This window comes from Anopheles coustani, chromosome 3 (assembly GCF_943734705.1).
Source record: "Anopheles coustani chromosome 3, idAnoCousDA_361_x.2, whole genome shotgun sequence".
Lineage (NCBI taxonomy): Eukaryota > Metazoa > Arthropoda > Insecta > Diptera > Culicidae > Anopheles > Anopheles coustani.
In genome coordinates this window covers 1-20,882 of record NC_071288.1, presented here as the reverse complement: position 1 = coordinate 20,882, position 20,882 = coordinate 1, and the positions used below count along the sequence as shown (strand labels likewise).

Here is a 20,882-nt window from a genome sequence, read left to right as displayed (position 1 = left end):
AAAAATAAGTACAGATACCATTAAAAGACAATCGTTACGCACCTGTGTCCATGCTGGGTAACAAGAACCTGATTCACCGGCATAATTATCAATCAAATATTTAAAAAATCATTTAAACACCCACATGATTTTTCGGGAAACAGTAATCGAAGACTATCTTGACCGACATACAACAACCATTTTTGGTAAGTTATTGAAAAATTGCTACACAAAATTAAAATAGCTTTAATATACGAATCAGATTGACGGATTTTCAGGACGATGTTTTATGTTAGTATGTTCAGTGAAACCATAGGTTTCTTGGTTTTTAATGTTTTACAGTCAAAAGCAAATAAATCTTCACAGGAATAATTAACTAAAATTTGCGAAAAACAGATTTAAACAGTTTGTGTTAATGTACTGTAAATGTTTAACAACCTTAGTTGTTTGTTTCGCGTGATATGAAAAACATGTTGTATATGGCCTAACGTTTGCATTAAAAAAATAAACAAGTTTTAACGATTTTTCATGCAAAAACAGAACACGCTAGTAACATTCTTTTCGACGCAAAATAAAGAATAGCTTTTCTTTTAAATTCAGAAAAAGTTTGACAACTTTACCATTTAAATTGAATCCGCCGTGGCCAAAACATTACACCAACCCAAAATTTATCGCTGCACAAACTTGTTTGATGTTGTGAGACATTTCTTGTTCGAACTCAGCTGATTTGAAGTTTTGACTATTTGGTCACTTATGGAGAAAGGTTAAAAAATCGTTTGGAAGCCTTGGCCCGGCCACGGGCCGTACTGCGGAACGCCACATTACAACAGAGGCCGTAACGACAGGCAGAAGGAAAAATGGCTTAACCATTCCGGTCTTTGAGCCAGAAGGTCGTTTAAACTGGCCTTATCTTAAGATAAATTTTAAAAAGATGGACATTGCTATACTCATGTGTCGATCGGGGCCAGTTAGTCAAACAAAACGGCTCGAAGCTCCTGTCAAACATGTTTTCGCGACATCGTGACAACGTGACCAGCATGGATGTTGTAGCTTAATTTAAGTTAGACGGTGGCGAGTGGTTAATAAAACCTGGTACTTTATATTCCTTTTGAAGCGTGTTACAGTACATTTTAAATATTTTGGGGGCCTTTAACTTCCATAGAACGCCACATCATGGCTGAAAATCAGCAAGAAGGCTATGCACAAACCTGCTATTTTTTTCTGTCAAGAGTTGCGGCGTAAGAGTTAAGTATACTATCTAGTGGTTTGGGCTATCTGGCAAATCATGCCCAAAGATCATCGGAGGAGTTTAACCGGTCAAATATAATTAATATACGCATCACTGCTTCCCGCAGTCAACTGCGGCAGGCCGTTCGTAAGGGTGTAGAATTTGTTTGCTAGTAAGCATCAATAATTACCATCCATGGAAAATTCATCCAAAGCAATTATCTGTCTGGGTATTTTTTTATGACCATCTGGAAAAGGTCAACTTTTTTAATGCAAACGTTATGGCTAAAGTTTCGGCTAGTACCCTAAAGCCGCCTTACTGGCAGTCGAAATAGTTTTTTAAATGTATGTGATGTTTAATGTGTGTGATGTAAGTTTATAATGAAATTTATTTCATTCAATTAGCTTATTTTAACTTTTTTGTGATTGCGTACTACTACGCCGACTATTCAAATTACAGAAACATGGAAACTCTATATACTGGACATATTCACGGGTTTCCACCTACTGCGAACATATCATACAGCGCGCTGAGTACTACATGGGGCTCTCAAGGAGGTCTTATTGCCTTAGGAGTGGTACTTGGTAGTTCTGTCAGTCTAGTTGGTCTTGCTTTTGCATTTATAACGTACAGGTAAGTTTTTACAATCATTATACATATACATGTATATATTGTTTGATCATAATATAATATATTTATTACCATAACTTTGATAAAGTTACCTAGCTAAAGTTTGCAATATTAAGCACATATTTTGAGAATAACTGCTACAGCATGCATAATTTAATTGCTGGTAATCATGACATTGAAAGAAAACTAAATTAAGTTGATAATTGGGCTAGTTTTGCTAAAACGTACGCCGTGAAAAACTTAAATTTTTTTCCAGAAGATTTTTCATGGAGTAAAACAGAACCTAATTTTGCGTTTGTGAAAAAAATTCACATTGAAAGAGTCAACTAGAGTAGCATTTTTTTTTGTGTGCAGAACAAGTTTGGTAACATTCTCATTAAAATTAAGTTCGTGGTGGCCAAAACAGTACACAAACTACGCTTGATTATTTTATGGACGGAAGATCACTTCTGGTTATGACTTGAAGAAATGGTTGTTGCAAACAACCCAATGCCTGCGCAGTGATAGTAACGTATATTGCCATCCCCAAGCCACATAACATGAGATAAAGCGAATGAAGCTTAAATTGATACCCAACATTGCTAATCCTCCCTAGCCCTCGCGATTGCTTTCAATTGAAAATTCATGGCTTATCCTTAAACTTAAACTTAAACGCCGGATCTTTTCGATAATCCTGAAGCCATAATGAATCAACAGTAGTAGAAAAGAACTTTAAAAGATGCCAATATAAACAGTTTTCCTGCCAATTATAATATTGTTGTCAAATTGTAAACTTATGTACCTGTATATTAAAATTAATGTTATTCAATTATCGGATGTACTTGCTATCGCCGATAGTTGTCAACCCGTTTGACATGCATACGTTGATTATGGTAAAAAATAATTTATTATGGCCTAGATTTAGTATTGGTTTTGTTTTTGAAGGGATCAATTGGACTGGAGTGAATGTCAGAAACAGTAGGTGGAATCACATACGGAATCGTTAATTTTTAACGATGAACGTATGCGATTACAAGTAATGTATTTGCATTTTATTGAAATATTCTGGCAAACACATCTAAACCAATCCATTTTTTAGTTTGTTTTCAGATTTAAAGTCGCTAGCTGGTACAACTTTATTGAGTCTATTGGCTACACTATTCATGAGTCAACTTCTTTTTGTTATCGGTGTCGGAGGTGTACAAGTAAGTATCAGTTCTTCTGCTCAAGGATTTCAATTCAATTCTACGATTATAGAAGGTAAATAGCCTGAACCGGCCAACTCTGATCAATCTCTGGCTGGAATGATCATGAGTATGCATCATGTTCACGTTTTATTTAAAATTAATCCGTGTAAAAATCTTAAAATGAACATTTAATACGTAGAGTAGTTTAGTTTGAGCTTATGGTACAATTTTTGTTTCGAAAACAAATGGCTGGCCATCGATATATAATATACAATCAGTCGGTTACAGTTGCTTTCTCTGTCCTAGCCCAAGGGAATGTTGAACCATTTGAAAAAATGGAAAATTTGAAACACACTATAATTATTGTTTTAAATGAGTCTGCCGTAACAAGTAGCTATTGTTATCCTCGAATGTGTCAAAAAGCTTGAAAATCAATCAACATGATTTCTTAATTCTTCGTGCAAAATTTCCAGATTTTGGTTATCTCAATACACTCAATATCGTAACCATATTTATTTCCAGGATCCTGAATTATGTATGTCCTTATCATTGGCATTGCTTTTCATGAAACTTGCATCACTGTGTTGGTTATGCTGTTGTTGTCATCATGCGCTCGTTATGTTCCGCTGCAATAATAATCTCAACGCAAGTCCTGAACCAAGTATGGGGAGGACACTATTGAACTACAGGTTAGTATTTAAAAAAATAAATTATAAAACTCTTCTTCAAACATCCGACATTGATCTTTTCTACCGAATGTAAATAGCATAATTTCCTGGGGATTTCCACTTCTAATGCTTGGTGTAGCGGCAGCTTTCAAGTATAAAGAACAGGAAATTAAAATAAGTGGTGCACAACTCATTGCACAGATCGTGCAGGAATTGAACGGAGATAATCATTGCTGGTGAATTGGAAAACAAAATGGCTAATACCGTTTTGGAATACCCCCTTAACATAGTTTTTTTTTTCCTATAGGTTAATGGAAGGATCTGCATATATTTGGGGCTTTCTGATGCCCTCGATTTTTCTCCTTTTTTCTGGCTTTTATCTCGCATGTCAGGGAGGGGGAGCCATTAAAATCGCCGCAGCATTGCAAGTAGATTCGCGAGCGAAGAACAAGCTGGTGAAGAAACGTGGTTTACAAATTGGACTCTTCTTCAAGGTAGGTTTCATTATTTTAGAAATCATCGAAGTTAAGATATATTGATTTTTTTTTAATTAGTTGGCTTCATTCCGAGAATATTTTCAATCAACGGTTGTTCAAACATCATCGGAGTTATATCCTAAATTAATTGATTGTAGTTGGCTTTGCCTAAATATGTATGAAGCAATAGACTAATTTAATTTCACGTTCTTCATGAAAATTTCTTGAAATAGTCGTACGTTTATGCTACACGATTGAATCGTTTATGTTGCTAAAATAATGCCTATAAGTACAAAAATGGCGCTAACCGTACATTATTCAAAATGTATATCCCACATAACACGAAGTCGTATAAAGTTGTATGAATTTAATCTCAAATCAGTATATTTCAAATCGGAATCGCATTATGCATAGACAATGTACGAGCAATGAATTTTTTTTTTGCATATAATGCCGATTAAGAATGTGATACCATTTGCTTAATGCATACATACAACGAGCAATGTACGGCTAACTTACGATATACAAGTCCTATATGATGCCGACTTAGAAACATATGCGACTAATGTCTACCATAGTTTAAGCTATTACAATTGTTCAGGCTGTCAAACTTTCATCAAACCTTTTTGAGTTTGAAGCCTCCACTGCCGCATACTACGGTTGTAGAACTAATCGCTCTTGGTTATTCATTATCGATCACATTACTCATGTTAATGACATATGGATACAATTGTAATTGGATGCAAACAGCAAATTCTGCTAAATACAATTGAAATTCCCCCAGAGTCACAATTCATTATTTTTAATTCGTTCATAATTATTGACTAAATAGCATAATGGATCGAATTTAATCTACAACCTCATCGTAAAATACTCAGTGTCTAAATCAAAACATAGCTTATTCAGCTGTTTATCTAGTTACGTTATAGTTTTCCTCGCTCATTAGTAAGGATTCATTTATAACGTTAATGTAGTTCTATTTATAACGTTAATGCTTTATTCTTTAATGCTTTCAAGTGTGCATATGAGTAACGTCTCATTACATCTTCCCTAGATTCTTGTTGTTTTGTCATCTGTTGCCTGCCTCGGTGCTATAGCATCTCTGTGGAACATTGTTGAGTTCTGGTCAATTTATAGCATTGCACAAGGAATACAGGTGAGAAACTCTTTACATATAAAAAATGCTCAAGTTTGTATAACATACAAATTTCTTATATTTCCAGGGCTTGGTTATAGCTTTGCTAGTGTCATGTAACTGCAAGGTCCTTAAGCTATATTCTGTTCACCGAAGCAACAAATCACGACGTGGAGCGTATCGTAGTCTCAAGGATGGGGATGGCGGCCGCTATGGGGTGCTTTCAGTGACAAATCCTAACTATGACGATACAGTGAATTTCATAAATCTTGTTGATGACGGTGTGTCCAGCCTAACTAAGATGACATACAAAGAGGGTATTTTTGTCGATCGACAGGACAATTTGGTATCGACAGGTGTCGACAGCGCCTTTAACGGAGAGCTTTCAACATCACTCCCTGTAAACGATATACCGAAAACTCCATTACCAATATCTGTGTAAATTTTGCCTGCCCTGCTCGTTCGGTTTTTATATTTTTTGAGAAGAACCCCGTTTTACTGGCAGGACAATAATATATAAGTCAGACAAACGTAACGTACAGAATATTGCAAAATATGGGGCTTATATAAAATGTAACCACAATTACAATAATGCGATATACTCATATCACATATTAAAGCCACCAAAACATGCTTACATGGAGCAAGTACATTAAACCACACCCACATCGTATAGATCTTGTTCGCTTGTGGTTATTAAACAAATTTAATTTTGATGATCTATCAGAAATACACATATCGATTTTATCCACACAAAACGATTTGGACGAAAATATAAATATTTGAAATTCTTCCGTTAGAGGGTAAGGAGTGATAAGAATAAAGTAAAGGAAACTGTCAACTACCATCAGTACTACACACTATTAGATAATTGGTAATGATTAGATATGATTGTTATACAGTTAAAATAAAATTATCTTTGCTGGTGTTCTTTATTGTGCATTGCGGATGATATGGGGGATACGTCCTCCGCAGGCATGAGGTAAAATATACAGGCATGTTTTTAATTGAATTACGTACTTTAAACATACATATAAAAAAGGAATATTTTCGTTATATAACTGCACAAATATTTTATGCATTTCATGACAATATATCAAATTTTATGACGGAAGACGAAATAAATTGTGTGAGTTATTGTGTTTACTACCATATATTTTAAGGTATAACGTAAGAGTACTCAGCCTCTTTAGACCCATTTTCTACAAGGGTAGAAGTGTGGTACAGAATGTATCTTGAACATGTTTTTAAGAGAAAAAAAATTAAATATCCCAGGACTTTATATAGCTATTTGGGTAGTTGAACACATAAAAAGCACATGAACTACAATGATATCATGAATGTGATATATAATAATGAAAAAATGTAATATTATAACCTTACAATAACCGAAACCAATTTGGATGAACGTGAAGCCTAGGTAGAACTTTTCTGTTGAAAGGTATTCACGCAGGCAAACATAATCGTTTATTCATTTTTATCTCAAAGTAATTTGACTTGTTTACAATTCTGAAAAGTAATTTCCATCGTTACCATGAGACGTGTGATAGTGAACTGGGAATGTGAACCAATAAACTATAAAACTTTTATTCATGATTCTGTATTGCCATAGTTAAAAGAGTTACCATGAGACGTGTGATAGTGAGCTGGGAATGTGAACAAATAAACCATAAAACTTAAGTTCTATTCATGATTCTTACTCTTACTGATATATTTAAAAGAGTTTTTTTTTTAAATTAGTGATGAGTACAATGTGAAATTAACTACTTTCTATAAAAGACAGCTATGGTTTATGTCGGATCAAATGTACAATAGTTAAAACTAATAGTTACCACGAATTTGTGTTTTATTTTAACCGGTCGTTTTGATCACTTGCCCGGTTACACGGATTTCACTATTTATTTTCTTAGGTGAAAGCTATCTAGGAGAAAATATTTAAATTGTTGTCTTATAGAAAACGTCTTATAGAAAATTGTTGTCTTATAGAAACATTTAACTTTTTTTCCAAGTTCAGTTGGGAAGAAAATATCATGTTTCGAACCATTGGTATCGATTACAAATCAATATTAAAGCATGACCATAACTAAATTGAACCAAGGAAGGCGCGCTACTGTGGCGCCTCTAGCGGCGTCAGCCGGAAACTAATATTTTTATTAGTATAAGTAAATAGTAACAATCAAGTTGTGAAAGTTTCAGACATGTACTATTTTTTTTCGCGAAATGCCGAACAATGGAAATTGAACTGTCAAAACCGACCCCGCACAAAACACTGGAGTACCAAGGCAATTGAGTAAATTGAATAGGCCGATAACTCATTAAAAAAAAAAACAAAAAAAATGACAAGTATTTTTCTTTTGTACAATCATGCATAACGATTGTTATGAAAATAGGTGTTTAGTATTCTCGTGTTCCCTGTTCTTATAAATTCACGTATTTTGTGTTTTGGTTCCTGCATTAGCGCTCGTATCGTGGAAAGGGATACCGTTTTCGCAACGTCCGTTCACTTCTTCTTGGCAAGAACATCTTTAACTGTTCCACCACTTCGTCTAAGATGATGTTTTGTGATTTCCCAGATTTTTTCGATGGTACGAAACTCTGGGAAATTTGGTTTTGGTACCAAGTGATCTTATTGACCCAGAACCACTTCAAGACAACGTTGGAATAATGGCAGGTCGAAAACTCAGCAAAAAAAAAAGTATGTGAATTTATAGGAACAGGGAACACGTAAATAGTAAAAACCTATTTTTAAAACAAACCTTATGTATAACTGTACAAAAGAAAAATACTTTTAATTTTTCTTTGCTTTTATTATGGATTCCAGGCTTTGTCAATGTGTCCACCGGCGCTCCAGTTATTTGTGCGGATTCTTTTTTGGTCGTTCAATTTCCATTGTACGGCATTTCGCGAAACAGGTCTGAAACTTTCACAACTTGATTGTTACTATTTACTAATATTACTAAAAATATTAGTTTCCCGCTGACGCCACTACAGGCGCCACAGTAGCGCGCTTTCCTTGGTTCAATTTAGTTATGGTCATGCTTTAGTTACCTTTGAAATAATATTTTTTCGAAAATATCTACCAAATCTCTCCTTCTGTTTTTACGAGTCCAAGAGGGTAAGTTCTGGATTGTGCTCTGGTCGTTTTGTGAGTCTTTTGCAGTAGAAGAGCTCAAATTAAAATCTAAATCTTGTCGGTGGATGTTTTTTACACGAGTTAAAAATAGTAGTTTGTAATTTTGTAGTTTCAAATTTTCGGGATGCAAATGTAAATAAAATTTGTTGTAGTTAGCTTTAACAAGTCAACCCAACGATTTGTATGTCATAGTATTTTGGTGCATTATTTCGGCCTGATTCGTAATGCACATGCCGGTTCTTAAAGGGCCTACTAGACATATTCCCTTTGTGTACGTGGATAGTTTTCTAACCACCGCTACCGCGGTTCGCTACCGCTCGGCTGTCCCCCAACTGGTTGGTCTGATCTGATTTATTGTATTTCTCAAATCATTGACTTTATTATGACCTTATGGCCTTGTAAGTGATCTGGTATCGTGTGTAGATGATCAATCCCAAGCATTTCGGAGATTATGTTAAAACTAATCTCAGATTCCGGTAAGATAAAAAGGTTGTACAAAACCACATCCATTGTGGCCTCTAATATACGATTTAGCATAGCTCTTTCCTATCTATGGTATCGTAAGTCGCGGTGATATGGTTCTCTTGACTCTTAAGGAGGATATTTCGTTGAATGAAGATCTGGTCATTGGTTGGATTTGCCTCCAAATGTTTAACCGTCGATTAGCCTGATGACCTAGTTACAACCAAGCTGTTTCCTCAGGGAGAACTACAATGGTGGAAAACCGTGTCTGTAATGCCTGCGGTTTCAGTGAATATATAGAATTGAATAATGCAATGTTAGGTAAGATGAATGTTCGTTGATCGTAATGAAAGGGGTGATAAATGTAAAATGTAAATTGAATGAATCAAGGATACGGGTACCTTTGAGTAAGAAGTGTGCACCTGGTAAATGGGGCAGTTTGTTTGAATGATAGCACCCCGTGGGAAAAAATGGACAATTTTTACAGCATTTGGTGAGAAAAGTATATACTTTATTTGGTCAAATTTTCACGCCATTTCGTTATTCCTGCTCCAAGATATTCGACATGCAAGAGGAGAAGCGAAAACTAATTGTGCACAACTATCTGCAGAATCCATCAGTGTCATCTCGGGAGCTGGCAGAACGGTTAAATTTGCTAAATCTACCGTTACGTGAGTGATTAAAAAGTACAAGCAAACACAGACGAGTGCCCGTAAGGTGCAAACTAAGCGATGCAGTGGAACCGTGAATCGTCAATTGCGATTTAGAGTCATTCCGAAAATCAAAGCTAACCCAAATATCTTGGAATATAATTTGGCCAACAATCTTAACGCCGACCGCTCTTCTGAACGGCGAATCTGACTCCAAGCTGGCTTTAAGTGTTTTCGAGTCAGTAAACATCCAAATTGAAACTTAAAACAAAAAACAATGGTCAAAAACCGGGCTCGGAAGTTGTACGATCAGGTGCTGACCAAACCGTATGGTTGCATTTTGATGGACCATGAAAGCTACATTTAAGCCGATTTTAAACAAATTTCGAGCATTAAATTGTATAAAGCTTATGCTCGTGGCAACGTCCCCAAGAGGTTCAAACTTGTTTTCGCCGATAAATTCGCTAAAAAAATATGATTTGGCAAGGATTCTGCACATGTGGCAAAAAGACCACCGTGTTTGTGACGAATAAGAACATGAATTCGGACTTGTATAAGAAGGAGTGCCTTAAGAAACAAATGTTGCCATTTGTTAGGACTCATGATGGTCCAGTTATGTTTTGGCCTCATCTAACAAGCTGCCATATTAACAAGGATGTGCTACAATGGTACAACGATAATTTTGTGAAATTCATATAAAAATCGCGGAATCCACCGAACTGCCCCCAGATCCACTCAATAGAACGATATTGGGCAATAATGAAACACAAATTAAAGAAGAAGGGCGCAGTAACGAAGGACATAATACAAATAAAGAATTGGTTTAATTTACTGACCAGAACAGTAACTTAAGCTGCTGTGCGCCATTTGATGGGCGGTATGAACAGAAAAGTGCGAGAATTTCTTGGTAAAATCGAAGTATAATTTTTGTAATATTTCTTTTAAATATATTATATCAAAACCTATTATTCATTCGAACAAAGTTAATCAATTGGATTGCTGGTATTAAAAATACACGCAATACAAAGTGCCCCATTTCTAAATGAACCAAGCATTAGAAGGCCTACTGATTGGCTATATCAGCAATTGCTTGGTCAGCAAGTGGGAGGAGATGAGGCAATAAATTGGTAACAAGGTATGCATAGCTAGAGGTACATAAATTGTGAGAGAGAGAAGGAAGATCGACCGAGGTGGTTAAAGTGTTGAGGGTACCTCCTGGTGCGCCTGTGCTCCTGGTACAAGTCGGAGCGGTAGAAAAATGTACAAGTGCCGGGAACCAGTGTGGGTAAACTACCAGGCGGAGGTAAAATACCAAGGTGTATACAACAAATACCAAGGTGTATATACCTCAAATACCAAGGTGTGTATGATCATGTTTTTAACTACTAATTAGTAGGCGTGACGAAAACAGTGTCATGGCGTAAAGATGGCGTAAAGATGGCGGTAGCTTTTGCCTAAATCTGCTGCCGCGATGGTGGCTTCTTTTTGATATTCGGCTCGTATTAGCTCGCCAATTATTGTGCATTGCGCATCAAAACATGAAAGAAAATAAGCCAAGTGTGAAAAACGAAGAGAATGTTTGTTTCATCTTGTAAATAAAAATAAATTAGAGAATTAAATAATAAGAATTATTTTAATCATTAACTTTATCTCGTTATAGGTTTTATCCATACATTGTCCATCGAGTGATGGTAATAAAACAGGATTCGAGATGGACTATCTGTTGACGTGCTGGTAGGTTTTTATTTAATAGTTTTAAGTTAGCATTATTTTAATCATTGACTTTATTAAATACACTACAACTTTATCTCGTTATAGGTTTTATCCATAGATTGTCCATCGGGTGATGGTAATAAAACAGGATTCGAGTTGGACTATCTGTTGACGTGCTGGTAGGTTTTTATTTAATATTTTTAAGTAAGCAATATTTTAATGATTAACTTTATCTTGTTACAGGTTTTATCCATACATTGTCCATCGGGTTATGGTGATAAAACAGGATTCGAGTTGGACTATCTGTTGTCGTGCTGGTAGGTTTTTTTTATTTAATAGTTTTATTTAGTATCTCGTTTTAGGTTTTATCCATAGATTATCCATCGGGTGATGGTAATAAAACAGGATTCGAGTTGGACTATCTGTTGACGTGCTGGTAGGTTTTTATTTAATAGTTTTAAGTTAGCATTATTTTAATCATTGACTTTATTAAATACTACTTCAACTTTATCTCGTTATAGGTTTTATCCATACATTGTCCATCGAGTGATGGTAATAAAACAGGATTCGAGATGGACTATCTGTTGACGTGCTGGTAGGTTTTTATTTAATAGTTTTAAGTTAGCATTATTTTAATCATTGACTTTATTAAATACTACTACAACTTTATCTCGTTATAGGTTTTATCCATAGATTGTCCATCGGGTGATGGTAATAAAACAGGATTCGAGTTGGACTATCTGTTGACGTGCTGGTAGGTTTTTATTTAATAGTTTTAAGTTAGCATTATTTTAATCATTGACTTTATTAAATACACTACAACTTTATCTCGTTATAGGTTTTATCCATAGATTATCCATCGAGTGATGGTAATAAAACAGGATTCGAGTTGGACTATCTGTTGACGTGCTGGTAGGTTTTTATTTAATAGTTTTAAGTTAGCATTATTTTAATCATTGACTTTATTAAATACTACTACAACTTTATCTCGTTATAGGTTTTATCCATAGATTGTCCATCGGGTGATGGTAATAAAACAGGATTCGAGTTGGACTATCTGTTGACGTGCTGGTAGGTTTTTATTTAATAGTTTTAAGTTAGCATTATTTTAATCATTGACTTTATTAAATACACTACAACTTTATCTCGTTATAGGTTTTATCCATAGATTGTCCATCGGGTGATGGTGATAAAACAGGATTCGAGTTGGACTATCTGTTGTCGTGCTGGTAGGTTTTTATTTAATAGTTTTATTTAGTATCTCGGTATAGGTTTTATCGAGTGATGGTAATAAAACAGTGGTAATAAACAGTGATGTGATGTAGTGTGATTTGAGAAATAAAATAAATGAATATAAGGTATAATAAATATAGGGGTAATATATTGTTAAATCTGACGAAAGAAAAGAAAGAGAATATAAGGTATAATAAATATAGGGGTAAAATGTGGTAAAATAAATGAGGTAAAATAAATAAGGTAAAATGTGACGAAAGAAAAGAAAGAGAATAGAAATTAAGTTGCTTCTATATATTTTAATTTGAATAAATCTGCCTTCCATCCATTCCATCCAATTAATAGTTCGTTTTGGCAGTGGTGTACGCAGCCACCTTTATGATAGTTGGTGCTGCCTTCGGTGCAGTTGGTGCTTGCTCGGTGCAGTTGGTGCTTGCCGGTGCAGTTGGTGCTTGCTGCCACCGTCATGATACATGTCAGACAACCTACAACATATTGAGCTGGCAATTTATATTTTTCCTCTCTCATTAATAAGGATTTATTTATAACGTTAGTGTAGTTCTTTTTTCTATCAGTATTTATTGTATTGTTACTATTTTATATTGACCGGATGTCGATCCGAACCGGTTATCATACGTTATACAAACCTTGTTAATAACCGCATGGCTGACAGATTGTCATCTGTCATCTGTCATCTGTGAAGTGTGTCAAGTGAAAACATGTGCATACGCATAGTGAAGCGCTCGCATAGTGAAGTGGTTCAAAAGTGGAACGCAGTGGCAAAAAGTGGAGCACAAAAGTGCATAATGCGTGTGCGTGAGTGAATGCAGTATGCATCGGGTGCAGTGCGTAGTGCGTAGTGCGTAGTGCGTAGTGCGTAGGCTGTGTGTTGCTGTGGCTAGCTTAAGAGGTTAAGAAGTGGAACGCCGTGGCGTTGTTGACGTGCTGGTAGGTTTTTATTTAATATTTTTAAGTAAGCAATATTTTAATGATTAACTTTATCTTGTTACAGGTTTTATCCATACATTGTCCATCGGGTTATGGTGATAAAACAGGATTCGAGTTGGACTATCTGTTGTCGTGCTGGTAGGTTTTTTTATTTAATAGTTTTATTTAGTATCTCGTTTTAGGTTTTATCCATAGATTATCCATCGGGTGATGGTAATAAAACAGGATTCGAGTTGGACTATCTGTTGACGTGCTGGTAGGTTTTTATTTAATATTTTTAAGTAAGCAATATTTTAATGATTAACTTTATCTTGTTACAGGTTTTATCCATACATTGTCCATCGGGTTATGGTGATAAAACAGGATTCGAGTTGGACTATCTGTTGTCGTGCTGGTAGGTTTTTTTTATTTAATAGTTTTATTTAGTATCTCGTTTTAGGTTTTATCCATAGATTATCCATCGGGTGATGGTAATAAAACAGGATTCGAGTTGGACTATCTGTTGACGTGCTGGTAGGTTTTTATTTAATAGTTTTAAGTTAGCATTATTTTAATCATTGACTTTATTAAATACTACTTCAACTTTATCTCGTTATAGGTTTTATCCATACATTGTCCATCGAGTGATGGTAATAAAACAGGATTCGAGATGGACTATCTGTTGACGTGCTGGTAGGTTTTTATTTAATAGTTTTAAGTTAGCATTATTTTAATCATTGACTTTATTAAATACTACTACAACTTTATCTCGTTATAGGTTTTATCCATAGATTGTCCATCGGGTGATGGTGATAAAACAGGATTCGAGTTGGACTATCTGTTGACGTGCTGGTAGGTTTTTATTTAATAGTTTTAAGTTAGCATTATTTTAATCATTGACTTTATTAAATACACTACAACTTTATCTCGTTATAGGTTTTATCCATAGATTATCCATCGAGTGATGGTAATAAAACAGGATTCGAGTTGGACTATCTGTTGACGTGCTGGTAGGTTTTTATTTAATAGTTTTAAGTTAGCATTATTTTAATCATTGACTTTATTAAATACTACTACAACTTTATCTCGTTATAGGTTTTATCCATAGATTGTCCATCGGGTGATGGTAATAAAACAGGATTCGAGTTGGACTATCTGTTGACGTGCTGGTAGGTTTTTATTTAATAGTTTTAAGTTAGCATTATTTTAATCATTGACTTTATTAAATACACTACAACTTTATCTCGTTATAGGTTTTATCCATAGATTGTCCATCGGGTGATGGTGATAAAACAGGATTCGAGTTGGACTATCTGTTGTCGTGCTGGTAGGTTTTTATTTAATAGTTTTATTTAGTATCTCGGTATAGGTTTTATCGAGTGATGGTAATAAAACAGTGGTAATAAACAGTGATGTGATGTAGTGTGATTTGAGAAATAAAATAAATGAATATAAGGTATAATAAATATAGGGGTAATATATTGTTAAATCTGACGAAAGAAAAGAAAGAGAATATAAGGTATAATAAATATAGGGGTAAAATGTGGTAAAATAAATGAGGTAAAATAAATAAGGTAAAATGTGACGAAAGAAAAGAAAGAGAATAGAAATTAAGTTGCTTCTATATATTTTAATTTGAATAAATCTGCCTTCCATCCATTCCATCCAATTAATAGTTCGTTTTGGCAGTGGTGTACGCAGCCACCTTTATGATAGTTGGTGCTGCCTTCGGTGCGTTGGTGCTTGCTCGGTGCAGTTGGTGCTTGCCGGTGCAGTTGGTGCTTGCTGCCACCGTCATGATACATGTCAGACAACCTACAACATATTGAGCTGGCAATTTATATTTTTCCTCTCTCATTAATAAGGATTTATTTATAACGTTAGTGTAGTTCTTTTTTCTATCAGTATTTATTGTATTGTTACTATTTTATATTGACCGGATGTCGATCCGAACCGGTTATCATACGTTATACAAACCTTGTTAATAACCGCATGGCTGACAGATTGTCATCTGTCATCTGTCATCTGTGAAGTGTGTCAAGTGAAAACATGTGCATACGCATAGTGAAGCGCTCGCATAGTGAAGTGGTTCAAAAGTGGAACGCAGTGGCAAAAAGTGGAGCACAAAAGTGCATAATGCGTGTGCGTGAGTGAATGCAGTATGCATCGGGTGCAGTGCGTAGTGCGTAGTGCGTAGTGCGTAGTGCGTAGGCTGTGTGTTGCTGTGGCTAGCTTAAGAGGTTAAGAAGTGGAACGCCGTGGCGTTGTTGACGTGCTGGTAGGTTTTTATTTAATATTTTTAAGTAAGCAATATTTTAATGATTAACTTTATCTTGTTACAGGTTTTATCCATACATTGTCCATCGGGTTATGGTGATAAAACAGGATTCGAGTTGGACTATCTGTTGTCGTGCTGGTAGGTTTTTTTATTTAATAGTTTTATTTAGTATCTCGTTTTAGGTTTTATCCATAGATTATCCATCGGGTGATGGTAATAAAACAGGATTCGAGTTGGACTATCTGTTGACGTGCTGGTAGGTTTTTATTTAATATTTTTAAGTAAGCAATATTTTAATGATTAACTTTATCTTGTTACAGGTTTTATCCATACATTGTCCATCGGGTTATGGTGATAAAACAGGATTCGAGTTGGACTATCTGTTGTCGTGCTGGTAGGTTTTTTTTATTTAATAGTTTTATTTAGTATCTCGTTTTAGGTTTTATCCATAGATTATCCATCGGGTGATGGTAATAAAACAGGATTCGAGTTGGACTATCTGTTGACGTGCTGGTAGGTTTTTATTTAATAGTTTTAAGTTAGCATTATTTTAATCATTGACTTTATTAAATACTACTTCAACTTTATCTCGTTATAGGTTTTATCCATACATTGTCCATCGAGTGATGGTAATAAAACAGGATTCGAGATGGACTATCTGTTGACGTGCTGGTAGGTTTTTATTTAATAGTTTTAAGTTAGCATTATTTTAATCATTGACTTTATTAAATACTACTACAACTTTATCTCGTTATAGGTTTTATCCATAGATTGTCCATCGGGTGATGGTAATAAAACAGGATTCGAGTTGGACTATCTGTTGACGTGCTGGTAGGTTTTTATTTAATAGTTTTAAGTTAGCATTATTTTAATCATTGACTTTATTAAATACACTACAACTTTATCTCGTTATAGGTTTTATCCATAGATTATCCATCGAGTGATGGTAATAAAACAGGATTCGAGTTGGACTATCTGTTGACGTGCTGGTAGGTTTTTATTTAATAGTTTTAAGTTAGCATTATTTTAATCATTGACTTTATTAAATACTACTACAACTTTATCTCGTTATAGGTTTTATCCATAGATTGTCCATCGGGTGATGGTAATAAAACAGGATTCGAGTTGGACTATCTGTTGACGTGCTGGTAGGTTTTTATTTAATAGTTTTAAGTTAGCATTATTTTAATCATTGACTTTATTAAATACACTACAACTTTATCTCGTTATAGGTTTTATCCATAGATTGTCCATCGGGTGATGGTGATAAAACAGGATTCGAGTTGGACTATCTGTTGTCGTGCTGGTAGGTTTTTATTTAATAGTTTTATTTAGTATCTCGGTATAGGTTTTATCGAGTGATGGTAATAAAACAGTGGTAATAAACAGTGATGTGATGTAGTGTGATTTGAGAAATAAAATAAATGAATATAAGGTATAATAAATATAGGGGTAATATATTGTTAAATCTGACGAAAGAAAAGAAAGAGAATATAAGGTATAATAAATATAGGGGTAAAATGTGGTAAAATAAATGAGGTAAAATAAATAAGGTAAAATGTGACGAAAGAAAAGAAAGAGAATAGAAATTAAGTTGCTTCTATATATTTTAATTTGAATAAATCTGCCTTCCATCCATTCCATCCAATTAATAGTTCGTTTTGGCAGTGGTGTACGCAGCCACCTTTATGATAGTTGGTGCTGCCTTCGGTGCAGTTGGTGCTTGCTCGGTGCAGTTGGTGCTTGCCGGTGCAGTTGGTGCTTGCTGCCACCGTCATGATACATGTCAGACAACCTACAACATATTGAGCTGGCAATTTATATTTTTCCTCTCTCATTAATAAGGATTTATTTATAACGTTAGTGTAGTTCTTTTTTCTATCAGTATTTATTGTATTGTTACTATTTTATATTGACCGGATGTCGATCCGAACCGGTTATCATACGTTATACAAACCTTGTTAATAACCGCATGGCTGACAGATTGTCATCTGTCATCTGTCATCTGTGAAGTGTGTCAAGTGAAAACATGTGCATACGCATAGTGAAGCGCTCGCATAGTGAAGTGGTTCAAAAGTGGAACGCAGTGGCAAAAAGTGGAGCACAAAAGTGCATAATGCGTGTGCGTGAGTGAATGCAGTATGCATCGGGTGCAGTGCGTAGTGCGTAGTGCGTAGTGCGTAGTGCGTAGGCTGTGTGTTGCTGTGGCTAGCTTAAGAGGTTAAGAAGTGGAACGCCGTGGCGTTGTTGACGTGCTGGTAGGTTTTTATTTAATATTTTTAAGTAAGCAATATTTTAATGATTAACTTTATCTTGTTACAGGTTTTATCCATACATTGTCCATCGGGTTATGGTGATAAAACAGGATTCGAGTTGGACTATCTGTTGTCGTGCTGGTAGGTTTTTTTATTTAATAGTTTTATTTAGTATCTCGTTTTAGGTTTTATCCATAGATTATCCATCGGGTGATGGTAATAAAACAGGATTCGAGTTGGACTATCTGTTGACGTGCTGGTAGGTTTTTATTTAATATTTTTAAGTAAGCAATATTTTAATGATTAACTTTATCTTGTTACAGGTTTTATCCATACATTGTCCATCGGGTTATGGTGATAAAACAGGATTCGAGTTGGACTATCTGTTGTCGTGCTGGTAGGTTTTTTTTATTTAATAGTTTTATTTAGTATCTCGTTTTAGGTTTTATCCATAGATTATCCATCGGGTGATGGTAATAAAACAGGATTCGAGTTGGACTATCTGTTGACGTGCTGGTAGGTTTTTATTTAATAGTTTTAAGTTAGCATTATTTTAATCATTGACTTTATTAAATACTACTTCAACTTTATCTCGTTATAGGTTTTATCCATACATTGTCCATCGAGTGATGGTAATAAAACAGGATTCGAGATGGACTATCTGTTGACGTGCTGGTAGGTTTTTATTTAATAGTTTTAAGTTAGCATTATTTTAATCATTGACTTTATTAAATACTACTACAACTTTATCTCGTTATAGGTTTTATCCATAGATTGTCCATCGGGTGATGGTAATAAAACAGGATTCGAGTTGGACTATCTGTTGACGTGCTGGTAGGTTTTTATTTAATAGTTTTAAGTTAGCATTATTTTAATCATTGACTTTATTAAATACACTACAACTTTATCTCGTTATAGGTTTTATCCATAGATTATCCATCGAGTGATGGTAATAAAACAGGATTCGAGTTGGACTATCTGTTGACGTGCTGGTAGGTTTTTATTTAATAGTTTTAAGTTAGCATTATTTTAATCATTGACTTTATTAAATACTACTACAACTTTATCTCGTTATAGGTTTTATCCATAGATTGTCCATCGGGTGATGGTAATAAAACAGGATTCGAGTTGGACTATCTGTTGACGTGCTGGTAGGTTTTTATTTAATAGTTTTAAGTTAGCATTATTTTAATCATTGACTTTATTAAATACACTACAACTTTATCTCGTTATAGGTTTTATCCATAGATTGTCCATCGGGTGATGGTGATAAAACAGGATTCGAGTTGGACTATCTGTTGTCGTGCTGGTAGGTTTTTATTTAATAGTTTTATTTAGTATCTCGGTATAGGTTTTATCGAGTGATGGTAATAAAACAGTGGTAATAAACAGTGATGTGATGTAGTGTGATTTGAGAAATAAAATAAATGAATATAAGGTATAATAAATATAGGGGTAATATATTGTTAAATCTGACGAAAGAAAAGAAAGAGAATATAAGGTATAATAAATATAGGGGTAAAATGTGGTAAAATAAATGAGGTAAAATAAATAAGGTAAAATGTGACGAAAGAAAAGAAAGAGAATAGAAATTAAGTTGCTTCTATATATTTTAATTTGAATAAATCTGCCTTCCATCCATTCCATCCAATTAATAGTTCGTTTTGGCAGTGGTGTACGCAGCCACCTTTATGATAGTTGGTGCTGCCTTCGGTGCAGTTGGTGCTTGCTCGGTGCAGTTGGTGCTTGCCGGTGCAGTTGGTGCTTGCTGCCACCGTCATGATACATGTCAGACAACCTACAACATATTGAGCTGGCAATTTATATTTTTCCTCTCTCATTAATAAGGATTTATTTATAACGTTAGTGTAGTTCTTTTTTCTATCAGTATTTATTGTATTGTTACTATTTTATATTGACCGGATGTCGATCCGAACCGGTTATCATACGTTATACAAACCTTGTTAATAACCGCATGGCTGACAGATTGTCATCTGTCATCTGTCATCTGTGAAGTGTGTCAAGTGAAAACATGTGCATACGCATAGTGAAGCGCTCGCATAGTGAAGTGGTTCAAAAGTGGAACGCAGTGGCAAAAAGTGGAGCACAAAAGTGCATAATGCGTGTGCGTGAGTGAATGCAGTATGCATCGGGTGCAGTGCGTAGTGCGTAGTGCGTAGTGCGTAGTGCGTAGGCTGTGTGTTGCTGTGGCTAGCTTAAGAGGTTAAGAAGTGGAACGCCGTGGCGTTGTTGACGTGCTGGTAGGTTTTTATTTAATATTTTTAAGTAAGCAATATTTTAATGATTAACTTTATCTTGTTACAGGTTTTATCCATACATTGTCCATCGGGTTATGGTGATAAAACAGGATTCGAGTTGGACTATCTGTTGTCGTGCTGGTAGGTTTTTTTATTTAATAGTTTTATTTAGTATCTCGTTTTAGGTTTTATCCATAGATTATCCATCGGGTGATGGTAATAAAACAGGATTCGAGTTGGACTATCTGTTGACGTGCTGGTAGGTTTTTATTTAATATTTTTAAGTAAGCAATATTTTAATGATTAACTTTATCTTGTTACAGGTTTTATCCATACATTGTCCATCGGGTTATGGTGATAAAACAGGATTCGAGTTGGACTATCTGTTGTCGTGCTGGTAGGTTTTTTTTATTTAATAGTTTTATTTAGTATCTCGTTTTAGGTTTTATCCATAGATTATCCATCGGGTGATGGTAATAAAACAGGATTCGAGTTGGACTATCTGTTGACGTGCTGGTAGGTTTTTATTTAATAGTTTTAAGTTAGCATTATTTTAATCATTGACTTTATTAAATACTACTTCAACTTTATCTCGTTATAGGTTTTATCCATACATTGTCCATCGAGTGATGGTAATAAAACAGGATTCGAGATGGACTATCTGTTGACGTGCTGGTAGGTTTTTATTTAA

At 34.8% G+C, this 20,882-nt stretch overlaps 1 protein-coding gene and 4 long non-coding RNA genes across 10 annotated transcripts; all 5 read left to right on the top strand.

Annotated features, from left to right (window-relative positions):
* The first annotated feature begins 38 nt into the window (after positions 1-38).
* Positions 39-6,936, top strand: LOC131258523 (cadherin EGF LAG seven-pass G-type receptor 1-like). Its single transcript, XM_058259860.1, has 8 exons — positions 39-185; positions 1,667-1,840; positions 2,916-3,021; positions 3,526-3,692; positions 3,770-3,907; positions 3,979-4,165; positions 5,202-5,303; positions 5,371-6,936. Exons 2-8 carry the CDS (start codon positions 1,671-1,673, stop codon positions 5,722-5,724), a joined length of 1,224 nt encoding a protein of 407 aa, XP_058115843.1. The 5' UTR covers positions 39-185; positions 1,667-1,670; the 3' UTR covers positions 5,725-6,936.
* A 4,555-nt stretch (positions 6,937-11,491) lies between these two features.
* Positions 11,492-12,588, top strand: LOC131258524 (uncharacterized). Of its 2 annotated transcripts, none has more exons than XR_009178091.1 (6): positions 11,492-11,557; positions 11,762-11,835; positions 11,921-11,994; positions 12,079-12,152; positions 12,238-12,311; positions 12,396-12,588. It is a non-coding gene; the product is annotated as an uncharacterized LOC131258524 (long non-coding RNA). The 2 variants fall into 2 exon arrangements; XR_009178092.1 differs by lacking the exon at positions 11,492-11,557 and adding an exon at positions 11,583-11,676.
* Positions 12,589-13,749: 1,161 nt separating this feature from the next.
* On the top strand, positions 13,750-14,846 carry LOC131258525 (uncharacterized). Of its 3 annotated transcripts, none has more exons than XR_009178093.1 (4): positions 13,750-13,815; positions 14,020-14,093; positions 14,496-14,569; positions 14,654-14,846. It is a non-coding gene; the product is annotated as an uncharacterized LOC131258525 (long non-coding RNA). The 3 variants fall into 3 exon arrangements; XR_009178094.1 differs by lacking the exon at positions 13,750-13,815 and adding an exon at positions 13,841-13,934; XR_009178095.1 differs by lacking the exons at positions 13,750-13,815; positions 14,020-14,093 and adding an exon at positions 14,318-14,410.
* A 1,160-nt stretch (positions 14,847-16,006) lies between these two features.
* LOC131258803 (uncharacterized) lies at positions 16,007-17,103 on the top strand. 2 transcript variants are annotated; one of them, XR_009178103.1, is made up of 6 exons: positions 16,007-16,072; positions 16,277-16,350; positions 16,436-16,509; positions 16,594-16,667; positions 16,753-16,826; positions 16,911-17,103. It is a non-coding gene; the product is annotated as an uncharacterized LOC131258803 (long non-coding RNA). The 2 variants fall into 2 exon arrangements; XR_009178104.1 differs by lacking the exon at positions 16,007-16,072 and adding an exon at positions 16,098-16,191.
* Positions 17,104-18,264: 1,161 nt separating this feature from the next.
* On the top strand, positions 18,265-19,361 carry LOC131258810 (uncharacterized). 2 transcript variants are annotated; one of them, XR_009178105.1, is made up of 6 exons: positions 18,265-18,330; positions 18,535-18,608; positions 18,694-18,767; positions 18,852-18,925; positions 19,011-19,084; positions 19,169-19,361. It is a non-coding gene; the product is annotated as an uncharacterized LOC131258810 (long non-coding RNA). The 2 variants fall into 2 exon arrangements; XR_009178106.1 differs by lacking the exon at positions 18,265-18,330 and adding an exon at positions 18,356-18,449.
* Positions 19,362-20,882: the final 1,521 nt, after the last annotated feature.

Coding starts and splice junctions, on each gene's coding strand:
- LOC131258523 (XM_058259860.1), top strand. CDS start 1,671: ATGGAAACTCTATATACTGGACATATTCACGGGTTTCCACCTACTGCG. Junction 3,693..3,769: donor AGGACACTATTGAACTACAG/GTTAGTATTTAA, acceptor GAATGTAAATAG/CATAATTTCCTGGGGATTTC. Junction 4,166..5,201: donor AAATTGGACTCTTCTTCAAG/GTAGGTTTCATT, acceptor CATCTTCCCTAG/ATTCTTGTTGTTTTGTCATC.